Source organism: Sinohyriopsis cumingii, unplaced genomic scaffold (genome assembly GCF_028554795.1).
Source record: "Sinohyriopsis cumingii isolate HCF-2022 unplaced genomic scaffold, ASM2855479v2 utg002966l, whole genome shotgun sequence".
Lineage (NCBI taxonomy): Eukaryota > Metazoa > Mollusca > Bivalvia > Unionida > Unionidae > Sinohyriopsis > Sinohyriopsis cumingii.
The window spans coordinates 158,315-183,920 of NW_028316354.1; the positions used below are offsets into that span (position 1 = coordinate 158,315).

Genomic DNA, 25,606 nt, shown 5'->3' on the forward strand with positions numbered 1-25,606 from the left:
AGTTTTGCCTCCCACGAACCTATACCATCCCATCTTACCTCACCATTGCCAAGGCAAACTGACGTTTCCTTTGTGCCGTACTTGTGCCGAAACGTGCAACCAAGACCAACCTTGTCAGCACACCCAGGAAGAACGGGCCTTGACGGGGACGTGGGTCAGCGTAGAATTGTTCAAAGCTCTGGACATGGGATACCAACTATTAGAAGTGTACGAAATTTGCCACTTTCCCAAGACACAACAATACCACAAGGGTGACCCCACTCAGAAAGGCATTTTCGCAGACTACGTGGATGCCTTTTTGAAACTGAAACAAGAAGCCAGCGGCTATCCTTCCTGGTGTCACACTTCCGAAGACGAAAAGACATTCAAAGAGAAATACTATGAACAAGAAGGAATATCTTTAGACCACATCGAGAAAAACAAAGGCAGGCGATCGTTTGCCAAAGTGATGTTAAATTGCTTGTGGGGTAAAATGGCACAACGACCTTGTTTACCCAAGACGGAATATTTGACAGAACCTTCCCGCTACTTCCAGATGATTCACGACAAAACCAAATACATGAAACACGTGGACGTCGTTCGCGAGGATTTGATCTTGGTCAATTACGAAGAAGATCTGGACTTTGTACAAGACGACCCCTTTGGAAATGTCATCATTGCGGCTTACGTGACAGCTCATGCTCGCTTAAAATTGTACGAAGCTTTAGAACTGTTAGGGGAACGTGTCCTGTACTTTGACACGGACAGTTGCATTTACATCCATCACCCGAGTCAACAAAACCCTGACATCGAAGGAGACCGTTTAGGAGCCTGGACAGACGAGCATCCCGACGACAAGATTCTAAGTTTCGTCAGTGGCGGTCCAAAAAATTACGGCTACGAATACCGGGACCCACAAGGAGAAGTGCACACGACGTGCAAAGTGAAAGGATTGACTCTGAATTATCGTACCAGTCGTGTGGTCAACTTTAGGGTATTGAAAGAAGCCTTGCAATCCGGAGAGGATGAACACTTTAAAGTGACCACCTATCAACCGAACAAGATTGTACGTTTACCCACTCAGCACATCGTCAGTCGACCCTTGGAAAAAGTCTATCAAATCGTGTACCAGAAGCGAGTGCGACTTCCCAATCATTTCACCTTTCCGTATGGACACGTCGGTATTGGTCTGTATATAAAAAGGAACCCTAGGCAAGATCGATAGTTCATTGTGACTACCAAGACCAAGTGAACAAGATGAATACTTTCAGAGAAACACAAAACAAGTTTAGAAAGGCACAATTCAAGTGTGGGGCTTCTGAAGTGGAATGCGATTGTGAGTCTTGCGACTTTTCAACCTGTGTTAGTGACAGTACCAGAAGAACCCGTCACCCAGGACAGGACTGTCGTGGACATCCCTGAAAGACCCTTTCGGGAGGACACTTGTGTGACCTTACCCCCTATAGAACTGGTCAGAACATTACCCAAAACATGTTGTACAGGCACTTGCGTTTATTCCACGTTGATGGTTATCATGTGCCTTTTATCCTTGTACTTTAGCCTTTGGCTTTTATGTATTTTTTGTCTTTCGTATTCATGTTTAAAACATTCAATAAACGTGTTCTGAAAAAAAGTATATAAACTCTCGTCTTGTTTGTTTTTGCGTCACAAGTGACATTCCTAACACTATGGCTACCTCTGCTATCTCTGCTCCCTCTTCCTCCACTGTCAAAGTCATCGACGAACATTTAGATCGTGCCAGTTGGGAGGCTTTGTATCTTCGTCATCCCTTTAACATGCTCATTGCCGGACCTAGCGGTTCAGGCAAAACCGAATTCGTCAAACGTTTGATCGAAAATAAACATCATTTGATCGATCGACCACCTCAGCGGATCGTGTGGTGTTACAAAGAGTGGCAATCGGCGTACAGCCTCTTGCGAGAAAGTCAAGGCGATTCCATCGTGTTTGTGGAAGGCATTCCTAAAGAAGACGACGGCATCGTCTCTGACTCCCGTCAAACCCATTTGGTCATTTTTGACGACATGTTAGGAGAAGACGAAGAAGAAATTAAACTGTGGTTCACGCGCAAAGGGCATCACCGTAATGCCAGTGTCGTTTACATCACCCAAAATTTGTTTCAACAAAGTAAAGCCCATCTCACCATCAGTCTCAATGCGCATTACGTGGTCTTGTTTAAAAGCCCTCGAGATAAATTGCAAGTGCAAGTCTTAGCCAAACAGTTAGGGACACCTTGGTTGACTCAGGCGTACGACGAGGCCACTCAAACTCCACACGCCTATTTACTCGTCGATTTGAAACCTACGACCCCCGAGGATTTGCGATTTCGTACCCACTTGTTTCACCACTGGGGCCAAGACGGAGGGCCTGTCCTGTACACGTCTCCGTCCTCGACTTAATTTCACTCCACAAAAAAAATCTATAAAAACCTCAGACCCTTTTCGTCTGTCTCACACACATTTAGAACATGACGTCCCTTCAGTCGCATCTTCCCGTCAAATTGATTCGTGCCTTGTATGGCATCAGTCGAGAAAAAAATCCACAAACACGAGCTCGTGTCTTAGAAGCTAGTCTCAAAGAAGTCTTACGATGGTTCACGGTGACGGCACGTCAGTTACTCCAAGGAATTATTCAGATTCCTCATCAAACCAAACGCTTTTTTGATCGAAACAAAGTCGCTTTGACCCAACTGACCGATCCCCGCATCGACACTCAAACCAAAAAACAAATCATTTTGAAACCTGGAGGGAGCGGTACTCTAGGAGGGTCATCATTCGCTCTCTCTTAAGATGGGATCCTAATGCCCCCAAACTTCTCCCCAAGAAAAAAGTCAAACGAAGCTCCAAGAAGAAGAAAAAGACCAGGTCCCCAAGGAGAACTTCTCCAGTGGCGGGACCCTCCTCTTACCAGACGCCACCCCGGAAAAAGAAAAGAAGCCCCCAGAAAAGAAAAGTCCACAGAAGAAAACTAGTCGCTAGAGAGGCACTTCGGCCAGGACGCAACTGTACACTCGCAAACCACGACCTGCCACGGCGGTGACCTTGTCTCCGGCAGCCTCAAGTTCATCCACTTCTCCGTTGATGACACCAAGAACTGAAGAGTACTTGGAGACGTTGATCACACCAAGAACTTCTCCGTTGATGACCCCAAGAAGAACTTCCCCAGTGGCAGGACCCTCCAATTTAGTGGCAGTGGCTGCTGCTCACAAAGTACCTTCTCCCAAAATCAAAGTCCAAGAAAGATCGGGCATGTTACAAAGTTTACTGGATTTGTCCAAGCAAGAACTGGCTCGATTTAGTCCGTTGCGTACCCCTGCACGACGTGTCATGCCTGTCCTCAAATTGATACGACGTAAAGACAATCAGTGGCGACGCGTTCCAGTATAAAAAAGGTGTGTGACCAAGTAAGGTATCAGTGTTTTTTTTGGTGCTCCTGAAGACTCAAAGATGTCACCCTCCAGAAAACATCCCTCTTTTAAACATCTCTAAGGAAAGAAAAGGAAAGGACTGCCTCCTCGTTTAGTCAAACATGGGGACATGTTATCTGTCCTGTCCAAAGCTTCTCCACCTCTACGAGAAGAATTCATTCAATCAGCCTCCAAAGAGGTCATCGATACCGTGTGCGAATGCTGTTTGAACGTCTTGAAAGGCACGATCCCTTTGTCCAAACACCAGAAACAATGCTTAGGCAAACATCGTCACGTTCTTCGCCAAATGGTTCAAAAGAAAATCCCCCTTCGTCAAAAGAAGAAGATGTTGGTCCAACGTGGAGGCATTTTACCCCTCTTGTTAGGTCCCTTACTGAAAGGAGTCTTGGGAACCATGTTGGGAGGACTGGTGGGAGCAAGATAAAAAGGCCCTCGGAAGTCCCAAGATCTCAGAATCGACCCCTGACAACCCCATGGAAGGACGAAAACTAGCTTTAGTGCCTTACAAACGATGGATGGAATACCATCGTTGGCAAGAACAACGCACCCGCATTTACCTCCCAATCCCCATTTGAGCGAGATATCCCAGTTACAACACGAACTGCAGTCCTTGATGGATCGCCAAGATTTGTCCGAAACAGAAAAATCGCAAAAGTACGGTCAACTCTTGCAACGACTGCAACTCTTTCACCAGAAAGCTTTAGACGAAACAGCTCTACCCACTCTGAAAGATTTTAAGACCTTGATGAAAAGTCCAGCACCATCACCAGTACCACCACCACTACCAGTTACCAAGACAGAAAAAGGAGAAGAAGAAGAAGAAGGGTTTCAAACCCCACCAGAAAAAGTACGCAAGTTAACAACACCACCTACCTCCAGAACTGGATGGATTAAAAAGATGATGGTCACCCCTTCTTCATCACAAGAGAAAAAGAAAGTGAAGACAGAAGTGAAACAAGAACCGATATCCCCCGCTCAGACATCGTCCTCTTCAACACCTATTGCCGGTCGCACACGCAAAGCATTGCAATCCAAGAAAGTACCCCAAGAGAAAAAGAGTAGCATCCTCCAAGAGTGGGTGTCTTATTAACACACAAACACAAAAAAATGGAAAAAGTCTTAGCCAGCATTTACTACGATCCCTCCCATGCTGCAGGTTACGCAGGAGTTCAAAAATAGTATGGTGCTGCCAAAACTCGACTAAAAAGTCTCCGTTTACCTCAAGTGCAACGATGGTTACAAGAACAAGCTACCTACACTTTACACAAACCCATTCGACGCAAGTTTGCCAGAAGTCGCACCAGAGTGGAAGGCATCGATCATCAATGGCAAGCCGATTTAGCCGATGTCTCTCATTTGGCCAGCTACAATCGTGGCTACAAATATTTGTTTTGTGTCATCGACGTCTTTTCCAAATTTGCCTGGGTCGTGCCCTTGACTTCCAAATCGAGCAGCGAGTTAGTGCGAGCCCTGCAACGGGTGTTGAAACAAAGTGGTCCTCACCCTCTTCGATGGCAAACGGACAAAGGCACCGAATTTCTCAACCAAGCTTTCCAAAAAGAATTAAAGAAACGTGACATTCATTTTTTTACCACCGAGAATCCCGAAACCAAAGCTAGCATCGTGGAACGTTTTCAACGCACTTTGAAAGAACGCATGTGGAAATATTTTACGCATCACCACACTCTGAAGTACATCGACATCTTACCGCACCAGGTGCAAGCGTATAACCAATCTTACCATCGAAGCATTGGACGTGCCCCGCAAGAAGTGACTCCCGACAACGAAGTGCTGGTGTTTGAGCGTCTGTTTGGTACGTCCCCGACGAGGGCTGTCCCCAAGAAAAGTGGAGAGTTAGCCGTAGGAGATTGGGTGTGCATTTGCAAAACCAAACGCACTTTCGACAAAGGTTACTAACCTAACTGGACGACCGAATTGTTTCGTGTCACTGGACGAGTGCATGGCCGTCATCCTACCATCTATAAATTGGAAGACATGAACGGAGAAGTGCTCAAAGGAACGTTTTATTTGCCCGAGTTACAACGTGTCACCAAAAAAGAAGACGACGTGTACGACATCGAAAGCATTCTCGATCGCAGAACCCGTAAAGTGGGCAAACGACGTGTCAAAGAAGTCAAAGTACGTTGGAAAGGATATCCACCCAGTTTTGATTCTTGGATCGACGCTTCGCAAGTCATCGACTATAAAAAGAAGTGACCATCATGCCCTTTCACACAGACGCAGCTACGTCGATCACTCCTTCACCCAGTTCTTCTCTGCAAGATTTACAAAAACAACCCTTGTGGGTGTGGTGTGCAGAACGTGTACCTAAAACGCAAATCGTCTTTTTCTGCCAAATCTTCGTGCCGTATTGTGTCATCGGGGCTGCCATTGCCAATCTGAGTTTGCAACAAGGAGACAAACAATTGTGGACCATTTTATTGAGCAGTTGCATCGGTTACCTGCTTCCCAATCCCTCCCTGAAATTCTCTTCCAACGGGAACCACGGGAACCTTGTGTCCAGTGCCAGTGCCAGTCACCACTCCAACAACAACCAGAACCCCATTTTGGGCGGAGACACGCCTCTGACGTCCACTAACCCCTCGGACAGCCACAGAACTCTGGAATTATGAGTCACCAAAACCAATTTTACTTAACCTTACCCAGTGACAGTTCCATGGAGGTGTTTCCCAACAACACGTTGTGCTGTTACACGGCCAAATTACCTCAGACCATCCCCTTAGATCACGAAGCCCATTGGGAAGTGGCTTTAGTAGAAATCATTCACCCGACCCAAGTCCTCAATGTCCTTCCCAATCAAAATGTTTTTGATGTAGAGGTTCATGACGAACAATTGCAACAGTACTTGGATACCTATGGCAAACATGACAAGAAAACCCCTGGCACAAAAAATCAAAAGTACACCACCTATCACTTGTTTATTCCTCCAGGCTATTATTTTAGTGGTCAACATTTGGTTAGCACCATAGCCTCCAGATTTAATGTCGTGTTTCTGAAAGCTTTGGAGAGTGTCAAAAAAAGTGTCACCATGGAATACCACAAAACAGCTCGTCGCTTCTTGATGAAATTTGACGGGAGTAAAATCCTGTCCATTTTATTTTGTCCTGAATTGTTTGACATGTTGGGCGGAGACATGGACATGAGAATGGTCATGCTCAAGAAAAAAGAATTACCAATCGTTTACGACAACGAGTCTTTTAGCAAGTTATTTCGTGCCCCGGTAGAACTGAATCAAGGACTGAATTTGATGTTCGTGTACTCCGATGTGGTGGAGTACAACGTGGTGGGACACACCTCTGTGCCGTTACTGCGTGTCATTCCTTTCAAAGTGGATTCTGCCACGGTCACTGACGAGGAAGGTGGAAACACTTATCACGTTCACCGCGAATTTGTCCATCCTCACTATTTGCCTGTCAGCAAGTCGTATTTGGACACGGTCAACATTGCTATGAAAGGAGATCTGGGACAAAATATTTCATTCACCAAAGGAAAAGTCACGGTGAAACTCCATTTTCGAAAAGGGTTCTCTCACGACTCGTAAGTCATGTATCCAGTGTACCGAAGGGTTGCTCGACAGCGAGGACACGGTTTAGGAGATATGTTAAAATCGGCTTTTCGTTCGGTGGCCCCGGTGTTGAAACCGATGGTGACACGCGGATTGCACGCCTTGAAAGATGCGGCACTGACGCAAGGCAAAGAATTTCTCCAAAATGTCATCATCGACAAACAAAACCCTAAAGAAGCCTTCATGAGGGCAGGCAAAAATGTCTTGCTGCAAACGGGCAAATACCTTTTGGACCGACGCGAAACACCTATAAATGCCCTGCACACTACCGAGTCAAGCATTCAGCAAGGACAAGGCAGAAAAAGACGACGAAGAAAACACCCTTTCACCAGACTTCACACGTCTAAAGCGAGAAAGACAAAGAAAAGAAGAACCGTTCGAGACTTAGACGTTTTCGATTATTGAGACACAGAACAAAATGATGCACCGAGAGTCTTGTGCTTGTTCCAAGTCGGAACTGGATCTGTTTGCCATGCCCCCTACCATAATGACGATGCAAAAATCCCAATGGGTGGAATTTCATCCCGTCTCCTCTTTGACGGATTCCGCTCCCATCGAGTTTGAAATCAAAGGACAACCCGAAGATTACATCGATCTGAATAGCAGTTACCTGTATTTGAAAGTGAAAGTGATCAAAACGGACAACACCAATCCAGGAGGCAATGCTAGAGTAGCTCCTGTCAACAATTTCATGCATTCCTTGTTCAGCGAAGTGGACTTGTACTTGAATAACAAACTGGTCAGCAGCAGCATGGATACTTACCCATATCGTGCCTACTTGGAAAATCTCTTGACGTACGGAAAAAAAGCCAAGAATACTCATCTGGATGCTTGCGTGGTATGGAAACCTGACACGGCAGGTGTAGGCACGTTTAGCGACACAGTCCTGACAGAAGATGACAATCCTCACAATGTGGGGTTTAACGACCGTCGTAAGAAAATTCTGCAAGGGCGAAGTTTAGAACTGATAGATCGTTTGCATTTGGACATGTGGTTACAAGAAAAGTATTTGCTGAAGGGGATGGATATCCGTCTGAGACTGAATCGTAGCAGTGCCGCTTTCCATTTGATGGCCCATGCCAACGAATACAAAACTATCATTCAAGAAGCCCGACTTTACGTGCGTCGTGTGGAAGTGTTACCTAAAGTGGGAAACGACGTCAGTCAGACGTTGAGCAGAACGACCGCCAAGTATCCGATACGACGCGTAGAAGTGAAAACGTTCACCATTCCCGCTGGACAGCGATCTATGATCGAAGATCATCTGTTCCAAGGACAGTTACCCAAGCGTTTGATTGTTGGTATCGTCAGGAATTCAGCCTTCAACGGAACCCACGATCAAAATCCTTTTGAGTTTCAACATTACAATGTGTCCAAGATCGAAGTCAGTCGCGACGGCAAGACCTTGTGTACCCGACCCTTTGAGCCCAACTTTGGTGTCGCAAAGAATTATTTGAGATCGTACTTGTCCCTGTACGAAGCCACGGGACAGTTAGGAACCAACACCAGTCACGGTATTTCGTACGACGATTATGCAGGAGGCTATGCTTTGTGGGGTTTTGATTTCACTCCAGACCAAGGCAGTGACGAGGGACATTTCCACCCTATAAAATCGGGCCAGATTCGTGTGGAACTTCAGTTTGCAAATCCACCTCCAGATCACACAGTGAACGTCCTCCTGTATGCAGAATTCGACAATACCATAGAAATCAACAGTTTGAGAGAAGTCATTCTAGACTATTAGAAGCCATGGAAGGCTGTTATCCCTCTTTGCCTAGTGGAGAAACTTTAGACATGAAATGTGAGGAGACCGTGGAAGCAGAATCCCAAGACAAAGACAAAAGGACATCATGATCAAGTCGAGATGTCCAGAACAAGAACAGCAATTGGTCTCCTACTGTGCTACATACCTGGCAGACACAGTTACGATATGGATGAAGCATGATTACTATGGAAGTCAAAACATCAGTCAAGAAGAAAAATTCAACGAATATCTGGACGAAGCTTGGAGTCTGTTTAAAAAAGACGTGTTACGTTGGTGGTATAAAGACTTGCGTGAACATTTCTGTAGTCCATTAACGACTCAAGAAATCCATTACATCAAAGCCCTCTTTGACAAATTCAAAGAGAAAGTCGAGATCGAAATTGATCACTTATTATCAGCAAAAGAACATTTAGTGACTTATTTTGATCGTGATTTTTCTAGAAACGATGAGAAAGTAAATTGTTGATTTTGTGACTAGCATGCTTATTTTGTTGTCTTCAGCTAGGAAACGTAGTGTCCATCCATGACTCAATGACTTGCAACAGTGGAAATCTCAATTTCATTCACCATGTTGTCTACCTAAAAGAGTGTGAAAAAATGTTTGTTATTGAATTGAATAATTATTGTTGAAAAAATGTTTATTGTTAAATTGAATGATTATTGTTGAAAACAAATTGTGAATTGTTAGTGTTAAGTGATTTGAATAAAAATGTTGTGTTTTGAAAAAATGCCTTTGTGGTTTGTTTGGCTATAAGAATGTTGATTTATGCTCTTTGACTTCTTACTATCCCTTTCATGACACTCATTGAACGTTGCGGCTCGAAAAAACCGTGAAGGGATGTTTTCCTTCACGTCCGCGCATTGACTTTAAGAACCGGGGCAGTTTCCAGTCTAACCATCCATTGTCGACTCATCCTCCTACGAAGATGTGCTCCAAACTAGCTAAGCTAAACGAAGCCTACGTGAATTTGCACAGGGTCAGACACAGTCTGATACCGAAGCCAGAAGAGATAGAGAATGTGAGAATGCTAAAAGTCACTGAAGACCTGATAGAAGAGCTCTTCAGAGAAGAAGTGAACAGGGAGAAAGAAGAATGGACAGAGAAGTACAGACTTCAGAGACAACAGCAACAGCAACAACAACAACAGCAGCAGCAGCAGCAGCAGCAGCAACCTGAACCTGACAGAGGCTTTGTCGATTGTCGTATCGACACCAAAGAGTTCTTCTTCTCTTTCCGAAGAAGCAGACCTATCGTCAGAAAGTCTATCCTCAGAGGACGTCGCATTCCTAGAAACTAAAAGATTGCCATAGCAAACAAAAAAGCGAAAAAGCAGCGCTTTTCAGGGCTACCCCAATACTCTAGAAAAGAAATAACAATCGATTTGCCAATGTGTGTAGGTAGAGTAGTGTGAATATAAACACTAACTCTTTTTTTATAGTGAGAGGGTATGTGTTTGTGTATAGGATTGTGTGTTTGTAAGTGCTCACGTACGTTAGTGTGAATAGTAGATTAAGATCATATTTTTGGCTGTTTGAGGTGTGGGGAGAGTAGATTTGGGGGTTTGATTGGATTGCTTTGCGTATGTGGATAGTATATTGAAGTGATTAATGAAATTTTTTAGAATAGTAATGGGTAGTATAAAAAAGTGAGTGAGTGTTTCTTTTAGGTCCGCGCGTTGTTTTGGTCATCATTTAGGTAAGATCAATTTTATGATTTTAGGGGGATGTTTTCCATTACGTCCGCGCTTTCAGTATAAATTGAAAATCGCTGGGCAGTCTAGCTAGCCTTGTTGATTGATGAAGAGAATGAATACCAGAATTGTAAAGCTTCTAGAACTCCAGATGCACCTGGAATATGCCAGGCGCCTGTTGAACGAACTGGCCGCGGAGGCCATTGTCGAAGAGGGAAGGATGAGAGAGGAGGAGGAAAGAAGAAAAAAAGAAGAGGAGGAAAAGGAGAGAAGAAATTTCAGAATCCCAGAGACAGAAAATTGGGATTCTGAAGCCACATATCCCGCCTCTGCTCTTCCCCAAAAAAGAGTGAAAAGAGACTGGGGAAGAAGATGTGTGCGTAGCGCCAGGCCAGGAAGGTGCCAGCATTAGATAGGTGCATCTGGAGTTAAAAACCAACAGCCCTTTTCAGGGCTACCCAATACTCTAGAAAAGAAATAACAATCGATTTGCCAATGTGTGTAGGTAGAGTAGTGTGAATATAAACACTGACTCTTTTTCATAGTGTGAGTGTATGTGTTTGTGTGTTTGTGTTTGTAGGTGCTCACGTACGTTTGTGTGAATAGTAGATTATGGATTTGTTTATTGTTTCTTAGCGTATGTGGAGAGTATAGTTTGGGTTTTGTAACCGCTCATGTACGATAGTGTGGATAGTAGATTATGGATTTGTTTATTGTTTCTTAGCGTATGTGGAGAGTATAGTTTGGGTTTTGTAACCGCTCATGTACGATAGTGTGGATAGTAGATTATGGATTTGTTTATTGTTTCTTAGCGTATGTGGAGAGTATAGTTTGGGTTTTGTAACCGCTCATGTACGATAGTGTGGATAGTAGATTATGGATTTGTTTATTGTTTCTTAGCGTATGTGGAGAGTATAGTTTGGGTTTTGTAACCACTCACGTACGATTGTGTGGATAGTAGATTATGGATTTGTTTATTGTTTCTTAGCGTATGTGGAGAGTATAGTTTGGGTTTTGTAACCGCTCACGTACGATTGTGTGGATAGTAGATTATGGATTTGTTTATTGTTTCTTAGCGTATGTGGAGAGTATAGTTTGGGTTTTGTAACCGCTCATGTACGATAGTGTGGATAGTAGATTATGGATTTGTTTATTATTTCTTAGCGTATGTGGAGAGTATAGTTTGGGTTTTGTAACCACTCACGTACGAATGTGTGGATAGTAGATTATGGATTTGTTTATTGTTTCTTAGCGTATGTGGAGAGTATAGTTTGGGTTTTGTAACCGCTCACGTACGATTGTGTGGATAGTAGATTATGGATTTTGTTTTAATGATTTGCGTGTGTAAATAGTAGATTTGGGGTTTGTTTATTGTTTCTTAGCGTATGTGGAGAGTATAGTTTGGGTTTTGTAACCGATCACGTAAGATTGTGTGGATAGTAGATTTGGGGTTAGTTTATTGCTGATTCACTTATGTGAATAGTATATTATATGAAATGAGAAAAGTAGGGGGATGTTTTCCTTCACGTCCGCGCGTTGTTTGGTCATGATCTAGGTAATATCAATTTTATGTCTTGGGGGATGTTTTCCATCACGTCCGCGCTTTTCGTATAAGAACCCACAATATTCGTCGTTCAAACCAACGACAATCAGGGCCGGCGGCACAATGCTGCAAATATAACAATAACATAGAACAATACCCCAAAACATTACAAGCATAAGGTAGTCAAAAGACCCAATGACTATCAGGGCCAGCAGCACAAGGCTGCAACCAAAACTTATGACTAGAAAAATAGGACCCTAAATAATTACTCAATAAGATGGAAAAAACACCAATTTCATCCAGGGCCAGCAGCACAATGCTGCAAAACAAACCAATCAAATTGCTGTCACCTATTAGCTAACATCTACCTCAATAAGCTCTACCTCTCTTAAAAACAGCACAGAGTTTTTTATTCAAATTCCAAAAGACGGAAATTTAGAACAAATATCCTGGATCGGAAAAACCCTGCTAACCTGTGGCAAGACAACTCCGCCCGAGCCCGACCACTTTCACCCCTTACCACGGACAGACATCAAAACCCATACGTGCAGTGCACGCATCATAAATTAAACCGCGAACTAGAACGGGTCCAATCCCACTGGTCGCTCATCAATGCAAATGAATGACAGTGTGCGTGCTGGGTCCAATCCCACTCATACAAACAAAAATATAGGCCTTACAATCAGGTCGATATGTACACAAAAGTACTTCGACCTGACGGCCCAATCAATAAGTGTTCTGTGAACACATAAATGCCTGGAGGAAGTGGCACCATTCCTTCCCCCAGGAGCAATCAAAAAGGTGCCTGTGGCACCACAAACCAGTGGTACATGCTCATTGCGAGCGCACACCACTATAATCCAACTCAGCAACAACAATTGTTCAAACCATTCTACAGAGAAGATGGCTTCAAACCACCTCGATAAATTGCAAACATTGCAAGACGCCCTGGACAATTTGGGCATGATGGAACAAATGCTAGTGAGACTAAACGAGGATCACTATTCTTATAGTCCCCATCGAGTGAAGATGGAGATTAACAATTTAAGAAAAGTAAAGGACATGATAAGTGATGTAATGAAAGAAATAAAGGAGGAGAAGGAGGATGAAGAGGAATGGATAAGGATGAGAAAATGGAATGAAAAAATTGAAAAAGAAGAAGAAAATGAGAAGAGGAAAAAAGAAGAGGAGGAGAAGCAGAAAGAAGAGAAAAAAGAGGAAGAAAAGAAAGAAAAGAAGAGAAAAAGTGTAGGACAGAAATAAGAAGCTGGTGGAGAAATAGAAGAAATTAGAAGAAGAAGAAACCCAAAGGCCCTTTTCAGGGCCACCCACATTTCTCGAAAAGAGATTGACTTTCTATTGCCTACCCCTTTTTTAAAAATTTTTTTAAAAAAATCCCATGTTCAATTCCCCTTGTCCCTAAAGTAGTTTTTTCTAACATGTTCAATTCCCCTTGTCCCTAGACAAACCCAAACTCTATTCCCCATGTTCAATTCCCATTGTCCTTAGACAAACCCAAACTCTATTCCCATGTTCAATTCCCATTGTCCCTAGACAAGCCCAAACTCTATTCCCATGTTCAGTTCCCCTTGTCCCTAGACAGATCCAAACTCTATTCCCCATGTTCAATTCCCCTTGTCCCTAGACAGACCCAAACGTCTTTTTCTTCCAATGTTAAATTCCATTGTCGCTAATCTTACCCAGGGTTTTTTGCCCATGTTAAATTTCCATTGTCGCTAATCTTATCCAGGGTGGTTAATGTTAAATTTCCATTGTCGCTAATCTTACCCAGGGGGGTCTGTAATGCTAATTCCCATTGTCGCTAATCTCACCCCATCTACTACTACTTTCTCTTAGTAAAAGAGATTCAAACTTTATGCAAAATTCAATTAGCCATTCTGTTACATCGATAATTTAAATTTCATTATATAATTGTGTCACTGATCGAACACAAATTGCCGGCATGTAAGTATCACCGTGTTTCATCCGGTTTTTTCCAAATCACTTTTGCTGATAGGTCGACGTTGCCGTATTTCTTTTCCTTCTTTCTTTTCCTCTAGCCTCGTTCTTCCCTTCTGTGATCGAACAATATTCTGACTCGTTTTGGACATCTCCTTGTCCTAGCTACGTCTTACTTACTTGGATTAAAGTGATTTTCGCTCCAGTGGAGTATGTATCACTGTTTAATGCACGCACAGCGTGCTATTTAATTACTCCTCCTAGCTACGTTTCTTGTAATTAGCAATTTATTGACAAACATTTCCAGACATAGAAAAATCAATTCTCATCATATATGATACAATCATTTAAGACAGATCATTTTCTTCTCGCCATTCGTATCAGAAATTTTTTTGAAATTTTTGGGATACATGATTCCTATAACATGCAAAACAAATGCATGTACGATTATTTTCTGAACTCAAGGAAAATTGAAGTATGAATTTAAAATGAATAAATTCAACAAAATAATTAAAAACTTAATCAGTGAGCACATTGCATGCACTTGAGACAAACATTGTGTTGTATTGAGACTGATCTCTTACTATGCAACTGAATCTCTCTCTTTCCGTGTCGTCAATTTTCAGACACACGTCCCTTGGACAATCTAACGAGAAATACTTGTTATATTTTTTCGTAATTCTGGCTCCCTTTATAAAATAAGACTAATTTCGAGAGAGTCATTAATTAATACTTTGAATTGTGTTTGGGAATTCACACACCCTCATTTAGCGTAACCAATCAGAAATCTTTTTTTTAACCTATAAATATTTTTTAAAGCTCACATCGAAGTCCGAGTAATTCTCTAGACCGCCATTATTAAAAACCATTCTGGAAAATGTCATTTCATGAGGCCTGTTTTAAAGTCACAAGATATACAAACAGTTTGGTTCTACTTTGTCTTATTTTCCGCTAACATCTCTGTCTCATTGTTATGAAACGGACTCTAACTAAAATTCCGGTATGCCCCCTAAACAAGAGAAGTTAACCACTACAAGCTGCCAAGTTATTGCGAGCCTAGCCCATACGTCCATCGTTATCGTTACTTGTCACGCTGACCCCGACAGAATCTACTGCAAAAAAAATCAACAAAATTTTGCACCATTAAGATACAATAATTTTCATTTTGTTTGCAAATTCTATTCTTGACAAATACAAACTCTCCAGAACATTTGTAATGAAATCATCAGCCTAAATATTTTATTGTCTCGATAGCTGAGAGAACTAGCAGAAAAATGTTGTTTGCTGTTTTTCAGGTACAGGACATTACAGAAACGAAATAGTCGCCTATGAAAATGCTACTGCTTTGAAGTACATGAAAACCGTTAATTACGTCAAAATTGTGGCCTTGCCTCACTGTATATATTCCTTGCTGTCTTTGTCACCAGCATCGCATTGTAGAAAAACAATAAGTCGGTTACTTGATCTGATATTAAATATACCTTTGGTTTTAAAACTTAGCTAATTCCTTTCATTAAATGTGTCTTTTTTCTTCTGTCCATCCTGTTTAATATATATCCAAAAAATTATTCTCACAGTCAGCCAGTCAAGTAAACCAACAGTATATGTTGTTTGCTGTTAAAACAAAGCACAAACAGAACATCATACTCATTTAACGTACACATAAAGGTTAGGTTAGGTCAAATGCTAACCCTATTTATATTTTAGCATTGCAGCGCTGTCTTTCTCTCATACTCTGCACCCATTATACCTCGGGGATAATTTCTATCCTGTGATCGTCCTTCTTGCTACTGCTAGGAAGATCGATTGAATTGTTTTTATGAAACAGATGGACAGGGTCTTTGAGACATTTTGTTTTTCTTCAGGTGCCGCTGTTATCTCCAGTCTGAAAAACTTGTGTAACCAGCAAGTGGACTGCGATAGCTGTATTACCACAGACCCAGGGTGTGCCTTCTGTACTGATGCAGTAAGTGTCACTAATTAAGTGCTACGTTGGCCCACGCACAAAATTGGCGTTATAATGAGGTCGGTGGTATAATAGGTTAGGAGCTTACTAGTAATAGGAACAAGGATTGATGGATGGGCAAGTGAATACAATTGAGAATTAAAGGATAATCGCAGTTAAGTATGAGCACCATTGTACCAGAAGCACTGAGTCAGTTAACCTTGGATGAAATGTTGATGACTCAAATTTTAAATTACATATTCATAGTTGCTCACTATAATGTCTTTTAAAATTCTTTGTGTCATATATTTATATGTATTCAAAAGTCATGACATAGACTTCTTATTGGATTATGACATCATTAACTTACAATTAAAGTCAAACAGCGTCTTACATTTTCATAAAACTATGTTGGTGTCTTTTGTGATTGGTTTTTTTTTTGGGGGGGGGGAGGATGTAAATTCCAATCACAATTATTTTCAAAAGACTTTATTACTAATGAGATGCTATATCAAACTTATGCAATTCATGTATAGTTTATTGTTGCTATTTATTTCATTAATTCCATTGAAACAGTTTACAATTTATATCTTAATCTTAATTATTGCTATTAATATCGTCAATGACAATGCCATCCTTATTTCTATTTTATTATGTTAAACAATTCATGATAATAATAATAATAATAATAATAATAATAATAATAATAATATTGTTGTTATTTTTATTATTATTATTAGTAGTAGTAGTAGTAGTAGTAATACAACATAAACGATAATAATCATAACGAATAATTGCTTTATGGATGTTTAAAATACTATGTTGCTCAGAGGTTGAATATTACAAGTTTTTTTCTCTTCACAATCGACAGAATTTCATCATCTCTAAGGGAAGTGGCAGTCGCTGTAGTGTACCTAAAGATCTTAACGAAACGGGATGTACTAACATAACTTTTCCGTTGAACCACAATCAAACTATGGAGGTATTGTAGTACGTTATAGTTACATCTCACATTAGTTAACTGATATTTTAAATGAAAAAGACAAACGTTAATTTTAGTCATTGATCAGTTCAATAGATTTTACGATAAGCGGACTCTGAGGATATATAACTTGTGTAAAAAAAATACATGCATAAATATTAAATTAGAATACACCGCTCTTGCTGAGGTTCCAATTAACGAGGTCAAACGTGTGGTGTTCTAGGCTGATACACGTACATCTACATGCTCTAATGTGCATTGCAAAATACTCTTAAAATCCATAATTTGGATTCATTATGCCTTTTTTGTGAAGTCCACTGTATTTTCGTCAGTCATGAATACGTTGTCTTACAAGCTCATCCGTTCCTTAAAATGTATACAATTAGTGTTATATTGTTGTTTCGTTATTTGATTCACGGCTTCGTTGTTATCTCTTACTTACATTGTAATGAAGTAGAAATTTAACAGTGACAGATACATTCTTCTTCTTCTTCTTCTTCTTATTATTATTATTATTATTATTATTATTATCATCATTTACACACAGGACAAAGAATTAAATGGTGGAAGCGCAAATGCGAATCCCATTCAAGTGAAACCACAGTACATCAAAGTGAAACTCCGGCCAGGTAAAAATAAATTGAATTCTTATGCTAGAGTGTAAATATGTTTGTTTGCTATTAAAGCTATATGTCGGTAGATAGGCCTGAACAGTTATATGTGTATGTATATATGTACATTCATGTGTACATCCATGTGTTTGCTTGTATCATTGCTTTCTTTTTTGAATGTTATATGTGCTTTATTCATTCTTTGTGCTTGTGTATCTCACCTGCCAGCTATAGGTTTTGTACGCTAATGTGGATTTCACAACCGGCACAAGCAACAGAGTGCACCAAAAGTAGTAGTAATAGTAGAAGTAGTAGCAGTAGTAGTAGCTGTTGTTGTTTAATTTGCAAATCATCACAATTACAAACCGAAAAATCAGACTCACGCCAGTAACTTATATGGTGTTTTTACTTGTTAAATTGTTTTTAAGTTTCTTTTTCCTCAGATACAAGTATATGCCTTTTTAAAATTTGTATTATTAACAAAATTAGTTTTCCCTTAAAACAGCTTTGATTTACATTTCTCATCCCCGAGTGTCAACCATCTCCAAAGCATGAAAATATTTAGTATAATTTTATTGAACTATTTCAACTTTAATTCTTTTACTCTTGCTTTGCTGAAGACATACTACAGTTATTATTATTATTATTATTATTATTATTATTATTATTATTATTATTATTATTATCTTTGCACATTTAGGCATGGAATATAACTTCATAATGACGTACCGAGTGGCAGAAAACCTGCCGGTCGACATGTACTTCGTCCTTGACATGAGCATCACGATGCAACAGAAGCTGAACACACTTGAAAGTGTCATTGATTCTCTTTGTGAGTGGTTGAATCATTTTGATAGTTCCATTGTCGTTGTCATCATCACTCTTATCATATCATTATTGTCTTAATTACCGATACCAGTATTGCCATAATCACTTTTTCTCCTCCTCCTCCTTGTTCTTAGTCATCATCATTATCATCAATGTTATCATCATTGGAAAAAGAATCCACTTGTTTATTATTATATTTGTATGAAAACAAAGAATATAAATACATTTATTTCAAAACAAATTAATTTTCCTCTCACCATCAATGGAAACTATGAGATAAATTTTATGCCCTCGGTGCTTGCTTGAGTTGGTCCTGTCTGGCTGTCCGATCAGAGAAGTCTTTAATCATGATTCCGTACAACACGAATGCAGACAAATGACCTCTGGCTATCATATTTATGTTCAAATCTAAGCCACTTGATTGGATTTTTGTGCCACAACAGTGATCTTTCTTTCTTTTATTTGGGTGCATATTTTCCAACCTTTTAGGCTTAGACATTTCTTGACAAATCCTTATTAGCAAGACTGTGCAAAAGCCTTTAGAGGTGGACACATTCAGTTTATTATTCGTGTTTGTATGCATTCATAGATAACTTGATTACATCTTCATGCTAATATAGACAATCTTCGAATGTTTATAATTTTCGTAATTTCTGGACTTTGATGTTTTGGTTTATACGGTTTGTGGTGGGTGAGGACATACGTGTTTTGCAACGACAAATTTCGTTGGTTGTTAAGATTGTGATCCATGGATATGGATATATCCAGACTCATTCAGAATTAAAAGCTGCTTTCGAATTCGAATTAAAATTTCTCAACTATGAATCACTACATCTTGTGTAAAGTAATTGGTTTTTTTTAATTTTACAGAGTACATATTTATCAGATGTTCAGAATGGTTAACTATACCGTTCAACAAAAGTTAAGAAATTGATTTTTGTTCAGTGTAAGACTACATCGCCATATTATTTTCACCTTCGGAATCCATCAGTTTTTAAAAAATTTCAAACCCAGATTATAGATTTATCAATACAATGAGATCTTTCTATAATGGGAGTTAAATGAATGACCAAAATGGATCCTTGATGGACAGGTGCCCTCTATATATAGGCTGAAGCTTATAATGTGCAGGTGCTGCTTGTATGAGGTGGAATATTGCAGTGACATTCATTAAATGGAGATTTCGTTTATTTTGAGCAAAATTCTTTAATACCGAGATGTCCGTTAAGACAGACTTCACTGCATTTTGTTCCTATAAACTAAGAGAATGCTAATGAATCAAACAAAGGAAGGAGAATTACATTCTCTTGTACAAATTTAATAATGCGTACAAACGCAAGTCAACGTAATGATTCAAACACACTTACACATATGAATTATTAATAGGAGGAGGATGAAGTTAATGATGTTATATTAAGTCTTTCCTCTCCTTCAGTGAAAGATATGGAAGGTTTTACATCCAATATACTTATTGGATTTGGAACATTTATTGACAAGAGAATGTCACCATATTCCTTTACAACGAAAGAATAGTGAGTATAACCATGTTCTATTTGTAAATTAAATTGGACTGTACATAATAAGCAATGCAAATATTTGTTTTGAATTTTCTTATACTTCTGAAACTACTGTGCAAAAAGGGAGTTAATTTAGTATAAATGTTGATAATGATTTTAAACTTTCTTTATTATTTTTAAAGATTATTTAATTTTCTCTGAGCTTAGTCAAGTCTTATTTGGAGAAATGATATTTAATATGGCAATTTCATGCCTTGAAAGAATTATAAAGAAAAGTTCTAAAGATGTAATTTCTGTGGATTGCGTTAAATGTTTCTTAAAGTTGACTCCAGGTATTCCTTTTGAAAAACAATACTCATGTTTTTATTGGAGACTTGTTAAACGTTTCAAGGATGAGTTTTTCTTTTGGAATTTTTAACTCGCCTGATGCTTCATTTGGCAACAAGTACAAAATCGAGTTCAAACCAGTGTAAACAACATTGATTCCTTAAACAATCTCCTGTGTTCATTGAAACGTCACAACGCATAGTCATATTTGAGATGTTTAATTACGCATGCTCACAACCCCGTTCAAAGGTACATGTACAAACTATGAGAGATTTGCACCTTTTTGGAAAGCGTACATAAAGTATATTGCAGAGAAATAATCTTTGCATTATTTCATGCACGTAAACGTTCTAGTGAGCGTTATTTTCACCTGACGCTAGAAGAATTATGAATACCAATTAGCCTTGAGCCACGTGCTGATAATCCTAGCGATGTAATTATTCGTCAATTCGAATTTGAATTAGTTTAGATGATACAAATTATTTTATTGTGACCCAAGTCGATGTGTTCTTTGTCTCATACAGCTTTAGGCGTGTTGTTTTTTTAAAAAAATGCTTTAAATAAATGACCTGTTGTATGTCTTCAGTTGTGTTCCAGACTAATCTTGCTTTTGTTGAAAATTTAGCCTGGAAAATCCATGCATTCTTGAGAAAAGCACCTGTGCTCCTGCTAATGAATTTACACACAGGCAGAAACTGTCAAATAACCCTGCAGAATTCAAAGTAAGTGGAAAATTACTAAATCTGGATGTCCACTTTTATTTAAGAAAAGTTCTCTTGGTATTCTGTGTGAAATGTCTTAAATTAAAGAAATTGTTTGCTGTAATCCGCAATTTGCCTTCATTGTCAAGATAGTATCCGATTTAGTTTGCATGTATTGGGGGAATGGCTCAAAAGTTTGGACAGTAGTTCTCTGTGAAAAGGTTATTAATCCCTTACTTTTCCAAGAAAACAGAGTGTGCCGAGGTAGAAACTAAACATAGCTGAGAAAAGCTGGAGGATATTGTATCCATCGTGTCAATTACGAATCATCCTACCGCACGCTTGGGCAGAATATTGGGGGGGAGGGGCGGATATTTTTTCCAATAGAAGGAAAATAACCTGGGCTAGAATTTTGCTGATCAAACTGGGCGGGGTTCATTGTCCGAAATAATAATTATATAGTCTTTAAAAATTAAATTTTATAAAAAATGACTTCATTTTTTATTTTCATAAACTGTATCCAGGAAAAGATGAAGTATTTAAATACATCCGCCAATTGGGACGTGATGGAGGGCGGTTTGGATGGCGTTATGCAAGCAGTCGTATGCCAGGTTCGTCTGATGATTTATATAAAGTCTGTTCTAGTGCCTACTGATGGAGAGTTATCAATAACTTTTTTTTCTCTTATTTTCCATGGAGGTCGTCTTAGTAGTTTTCTCAAAATAGGCCATAATAGCGAAAATAATTTAATTTTTTTAAAATCTGAGACGCACAAGTAAAATAATCTATGTAGATAAATTAAGTAAATATTACCGATGTCAAAGAAGTGGTCTGTACGTAACTTGGAAAGTGGGCATAGTGACCTCAGGTGGGCTATTGGAGTTAGTATGCAACCAGATGAGTGTGCTTAGTGACCTGAGGTGGGCTACTGGAGTTAGTATGCAACCAGATGAGTGTGCTTAGTGACCTCAGGTGGGCTATTGGAGTTAGTATGCAACCAGATGAGTGTGCTTAGTGACCTGAGATGGGCTACATGAAGTAGTAATGTAAGTAACTTAGGGAGTGGGCGCATTTGTTTTTTTTTTCTTCATAAAAGTAAAGAGTAGGATAAGATTATATGTCTCATGATGTGATATCCTTTTCTCTAACATCATTGGGGATGGACACATTTTTTTGTTCCGATCCAGAGTTTTGAGCACCATTGAAAGTGGAGAAGACACTTGACAAACCTATTTACTGTACAGTTCTTATAATGAAGAGAATGTTCACCTCCGTGTCTTTCGTTTATGTGAATTGTTCTGATAATTACATACACTTCCATGTCTCTCGCTTACCTGAATTGTCGTTTATGTTTAATAGATCTTAGAAAAACCGTAAACCCATTTGAAACAGGCGAACAGGTTTTGAAAATATTTGTGTCTGTCTCAATTGCACAAAGTATACCAGCTTTGATTATCTTTGAAAAACAGAAATGAATTTTTACTGTGGAGAGTTAGGACTCTAGGTCCGTAAACCATGCAACAGCAAAGAGCGAAAACCAACCAGTTTTGTAAAATTTCAACAAATATTTTATTTACCTAGAATAAAAATTAAAATTAAAATTAACTTACAGTACCGTGAATTAAACCCCAAATAGTACTGAATGTTCTATCACAAGTCCAAAAGTATAGAGTACTCCGAATGAATTTCAGTGGTTTTCTGAACGAATTCTAATTTTGAAAGTGCTGAAGTACCAATACCCTGGAATAGTGTTGATGTACTAATAGTCTTGCTGTATCAAAATTATATTTTCTAGAATGTATCTTAAATGAATTCACACTCATCCCCAAACAGTAAATTAATCCGAAATTAATTATGAGCACTTTGTAATTATTGTGAGTAATTTAAATAAGTCATATCAAATATTAACTGAAATGCAACCACAATTGTTTACAGTAATACTGATGATAGGATGTTGAATGAGTAATTCGAATTTAAGCAATCTTAATATAAAATTTTAACATGCAATTTGAGGACGAGGATGAGGGTCTACTTAATAGAAATTTCACTTCAAACAGCAAACAAATTTCGCTTCAAGATAATTCAAAGGACAAGATCAAGTCTGTATCTAGAAGAAAAAACTAGATAAATATGCTTACCTACAAACAATAAACGTAATATGTAATATACTATCATAATATATATTAGCTACATTATATGTTCTTTAAAACAAAGGACATCAGTCAGGTTGGTCCAACCCCTACCCTGAATAATGGATAAAGGTCAATCACATAATACAAAATAAATATACATAGCACATTATCATGAACATGATCCAATACAAAATATATATAGCACATTATCATTAACATGATCCAACACATAATTCAAAATAAACATACATAGCATATTATCATGAACATGATCCAATACAAAATAAATACACATAGCACATTATCATTAACATGATCCAACACAAAATAAATATACATAGCACATTATCATTAACATGATCCAACACATAATTCAAAATAAACATACATAGCATATTATCATGAACATGATCCAACACACAATTCAAAATAAAATATACATAGCATATTATCATGAAAAAGAGCCAACACACAATACAAAATAATATACATAGCACATTATCATGAAAACGAGCCAACACACATTACAAAAAATACACATAGCATATGATCATGAACATGATCCAACACATAATGCAAAATAAATATACATAGCATATTATCACGAACAAGATCCAACACACAATACAAAAAATACATGTAGCATATTATCATGAACATGATCCAACATATAATGGAAAATAAATAGACATTGCATATTATCATGAACATGATCCAACATATAATGGAAAATAAATATACATAGCATATTATAATGAACATGATCCAACACATAATGCAAAATAAAAATACATAGCATATTATCATGAAAAAGAGCCAACACACAATTTAAAATAAACATACATACCATATAATCATGAACATGAGCCAACACAAAATAAACATACATAGCATATTATCATGAACATGATCCAACACATAATGCAAAATAAAAATACATAGCATATTATCATGAAAAAGAGCCAACACACAATTTAAAATAAACATACATACCATATTATCATGAACAAAATCCAACACACAATAAAAAATAAACAAACACAGCATATTATCATGAACATGATCCAATACGAAATAAATATACATAGCATATTATCATGAACATGATCCAACACACAATACAAAATAAATATACATAGCATATTATCATGAACATGATGCACCACATAATGCAAAAATAAATATACCTTGCATATTATCATGAACATGATCCAACACACAATACAAAATAAATATACATAAGCATATTATCATGAAAAAGAGCCAGCACACAATACAAAATAAATATACATAGTATTTCTGAAAGTGCACTTGCAGCATATTACAATGTTGGAACTCACAATATTATCAACTCGTTTGTTTTTAAATTTAGTCCTATTGTTCAGAAAGTGTAAATAGCCATGAGCTAGTTTTTTTATGAGATGCACATCAAACAAAAGATTTACTTGTGTACTCTCAAACCCAAATCAACCCCAATCATTTACATATCAAAATAAAGAAGTTTGAATATTCTTGAAATCTCTCCTAGTATATATACAATTTTTATTTTGTGAATGGGTTTCCCATACTACTTACAAAAGCAGCAGAAAGAATAGGTTTGTTCGTACTGTTTAAAGCCAGTAAAATTTGTAAATATACATCAGAGTGGGAGAAACATCAAAACCTTTTAGTTGCCACTTCATTGTTGAAAACATTGTCTGACTCGCGCTCAGACTGAATGTGATTTAAATGTGCTGAGTTCTTATCTCAGTATTTATAGGTTGTGGAACCCATCAGTCATTTGAGATATAATTGTTGTATAAATTATATGAGTGCTTCCCCATTACATATTTGTCTTGGTCCTGCTTTACAGTTTGTGTGCAGGGTTTGATTTTTAAAGATAGAAAACTTCCCCGGATTTCCTCATATGTTATTTAAAACTGACCCTGTATATCTTATTTATTGTCAAAATAACTTTAATTCTCTTTTCTGGGGTGTATGATTGACAGGTGTAATTTGGGTTATAGAGTATAAAACCTGACCTTATTTCAAATATGTACCTCCCTAAAAAAACTGTTACCTTTGTTTGGTCATTTTCACTTCCTTGATTTCAGAGATACACTAGAAGAAAGGAAGAAACAACAATTGGCCATGACTTTGTTTTCTAAATTTTAGCTCTACTGGTAACTTATAAAACTTATCTTCCCCAGTTCCTCTTTTTAGTAAAAACACTTATTGTGATAGCTCTTTGCTGATTAGTGGTAGTTCGCACTGGGAACACATTATTAAATCACTCTCACCCTAACCTCACTTTGAGATGAAGGTTTCTATCAGATCTTAATAAATACTTAGAAATCTATTGACAGTTTGAACAATGTTTAGTGCAGAATTGCATCTCTTGGTATACTTGACATTAATTTCATTAATAGGTGAAGGTTGATGACATCTCCAAATCTGAATATTCCTTGCGTATTTACTCATTTGTACATCAACATTGTACATAAATTACAAAATTAGCCATTCCTTGACAATTTAGAAGAAATTTCCAAAATCCTTGTAAACTTATTAACCCTTGGTCCCTTTTTTGTGCATCAGTAGGTAGTATCATACTTAAGA

General features: G+C 38.4%; 1 protein-coding gene across 1 annotated transcript in view; it reads left to right on the forward strand.

Moving 5' to 3' along the window:
- Window positions 1–25,606, forward strand: part of LOC149769945 (integrin beta-1-A-like) — a 91,338-nt gene that overhangs the window by 15,165 nt on the left and 50,567 nt on the right. The window contains exons 2-8 of the mRNA XM_089949634.1: window positions 15,834–15,934; window positions 16,785–16,895; window positions 17,443–17,524; window positions 18,207–18,338; window positions 19,770–19,866; window positions 20,804–20,900; window positions 21,404–21,490. Of these exons, the coding sequence (XP_089805760.1) occupies window positions 16,890–16,895; window positions 17,443–17,524; window positions 18,207–18,338; window positions 19,770–19,866; window positions 20,804–20,900; window positions 21,404–21,490 (501 nt within the window). The 5' untranslated portion in view covers window positions 15,834–15,934; window positions 16,785–16,889. The remainder of the gene's footprint in view (window positions 1–15,833; window positions 15,935–16,784; window positions 16,896–17,442; window positions 17,525–18,206; window positions 18,339–19,769; window positions 19,867–20,803; window positions 20,901–21,403; window positions 21,491–25,606) is intronic.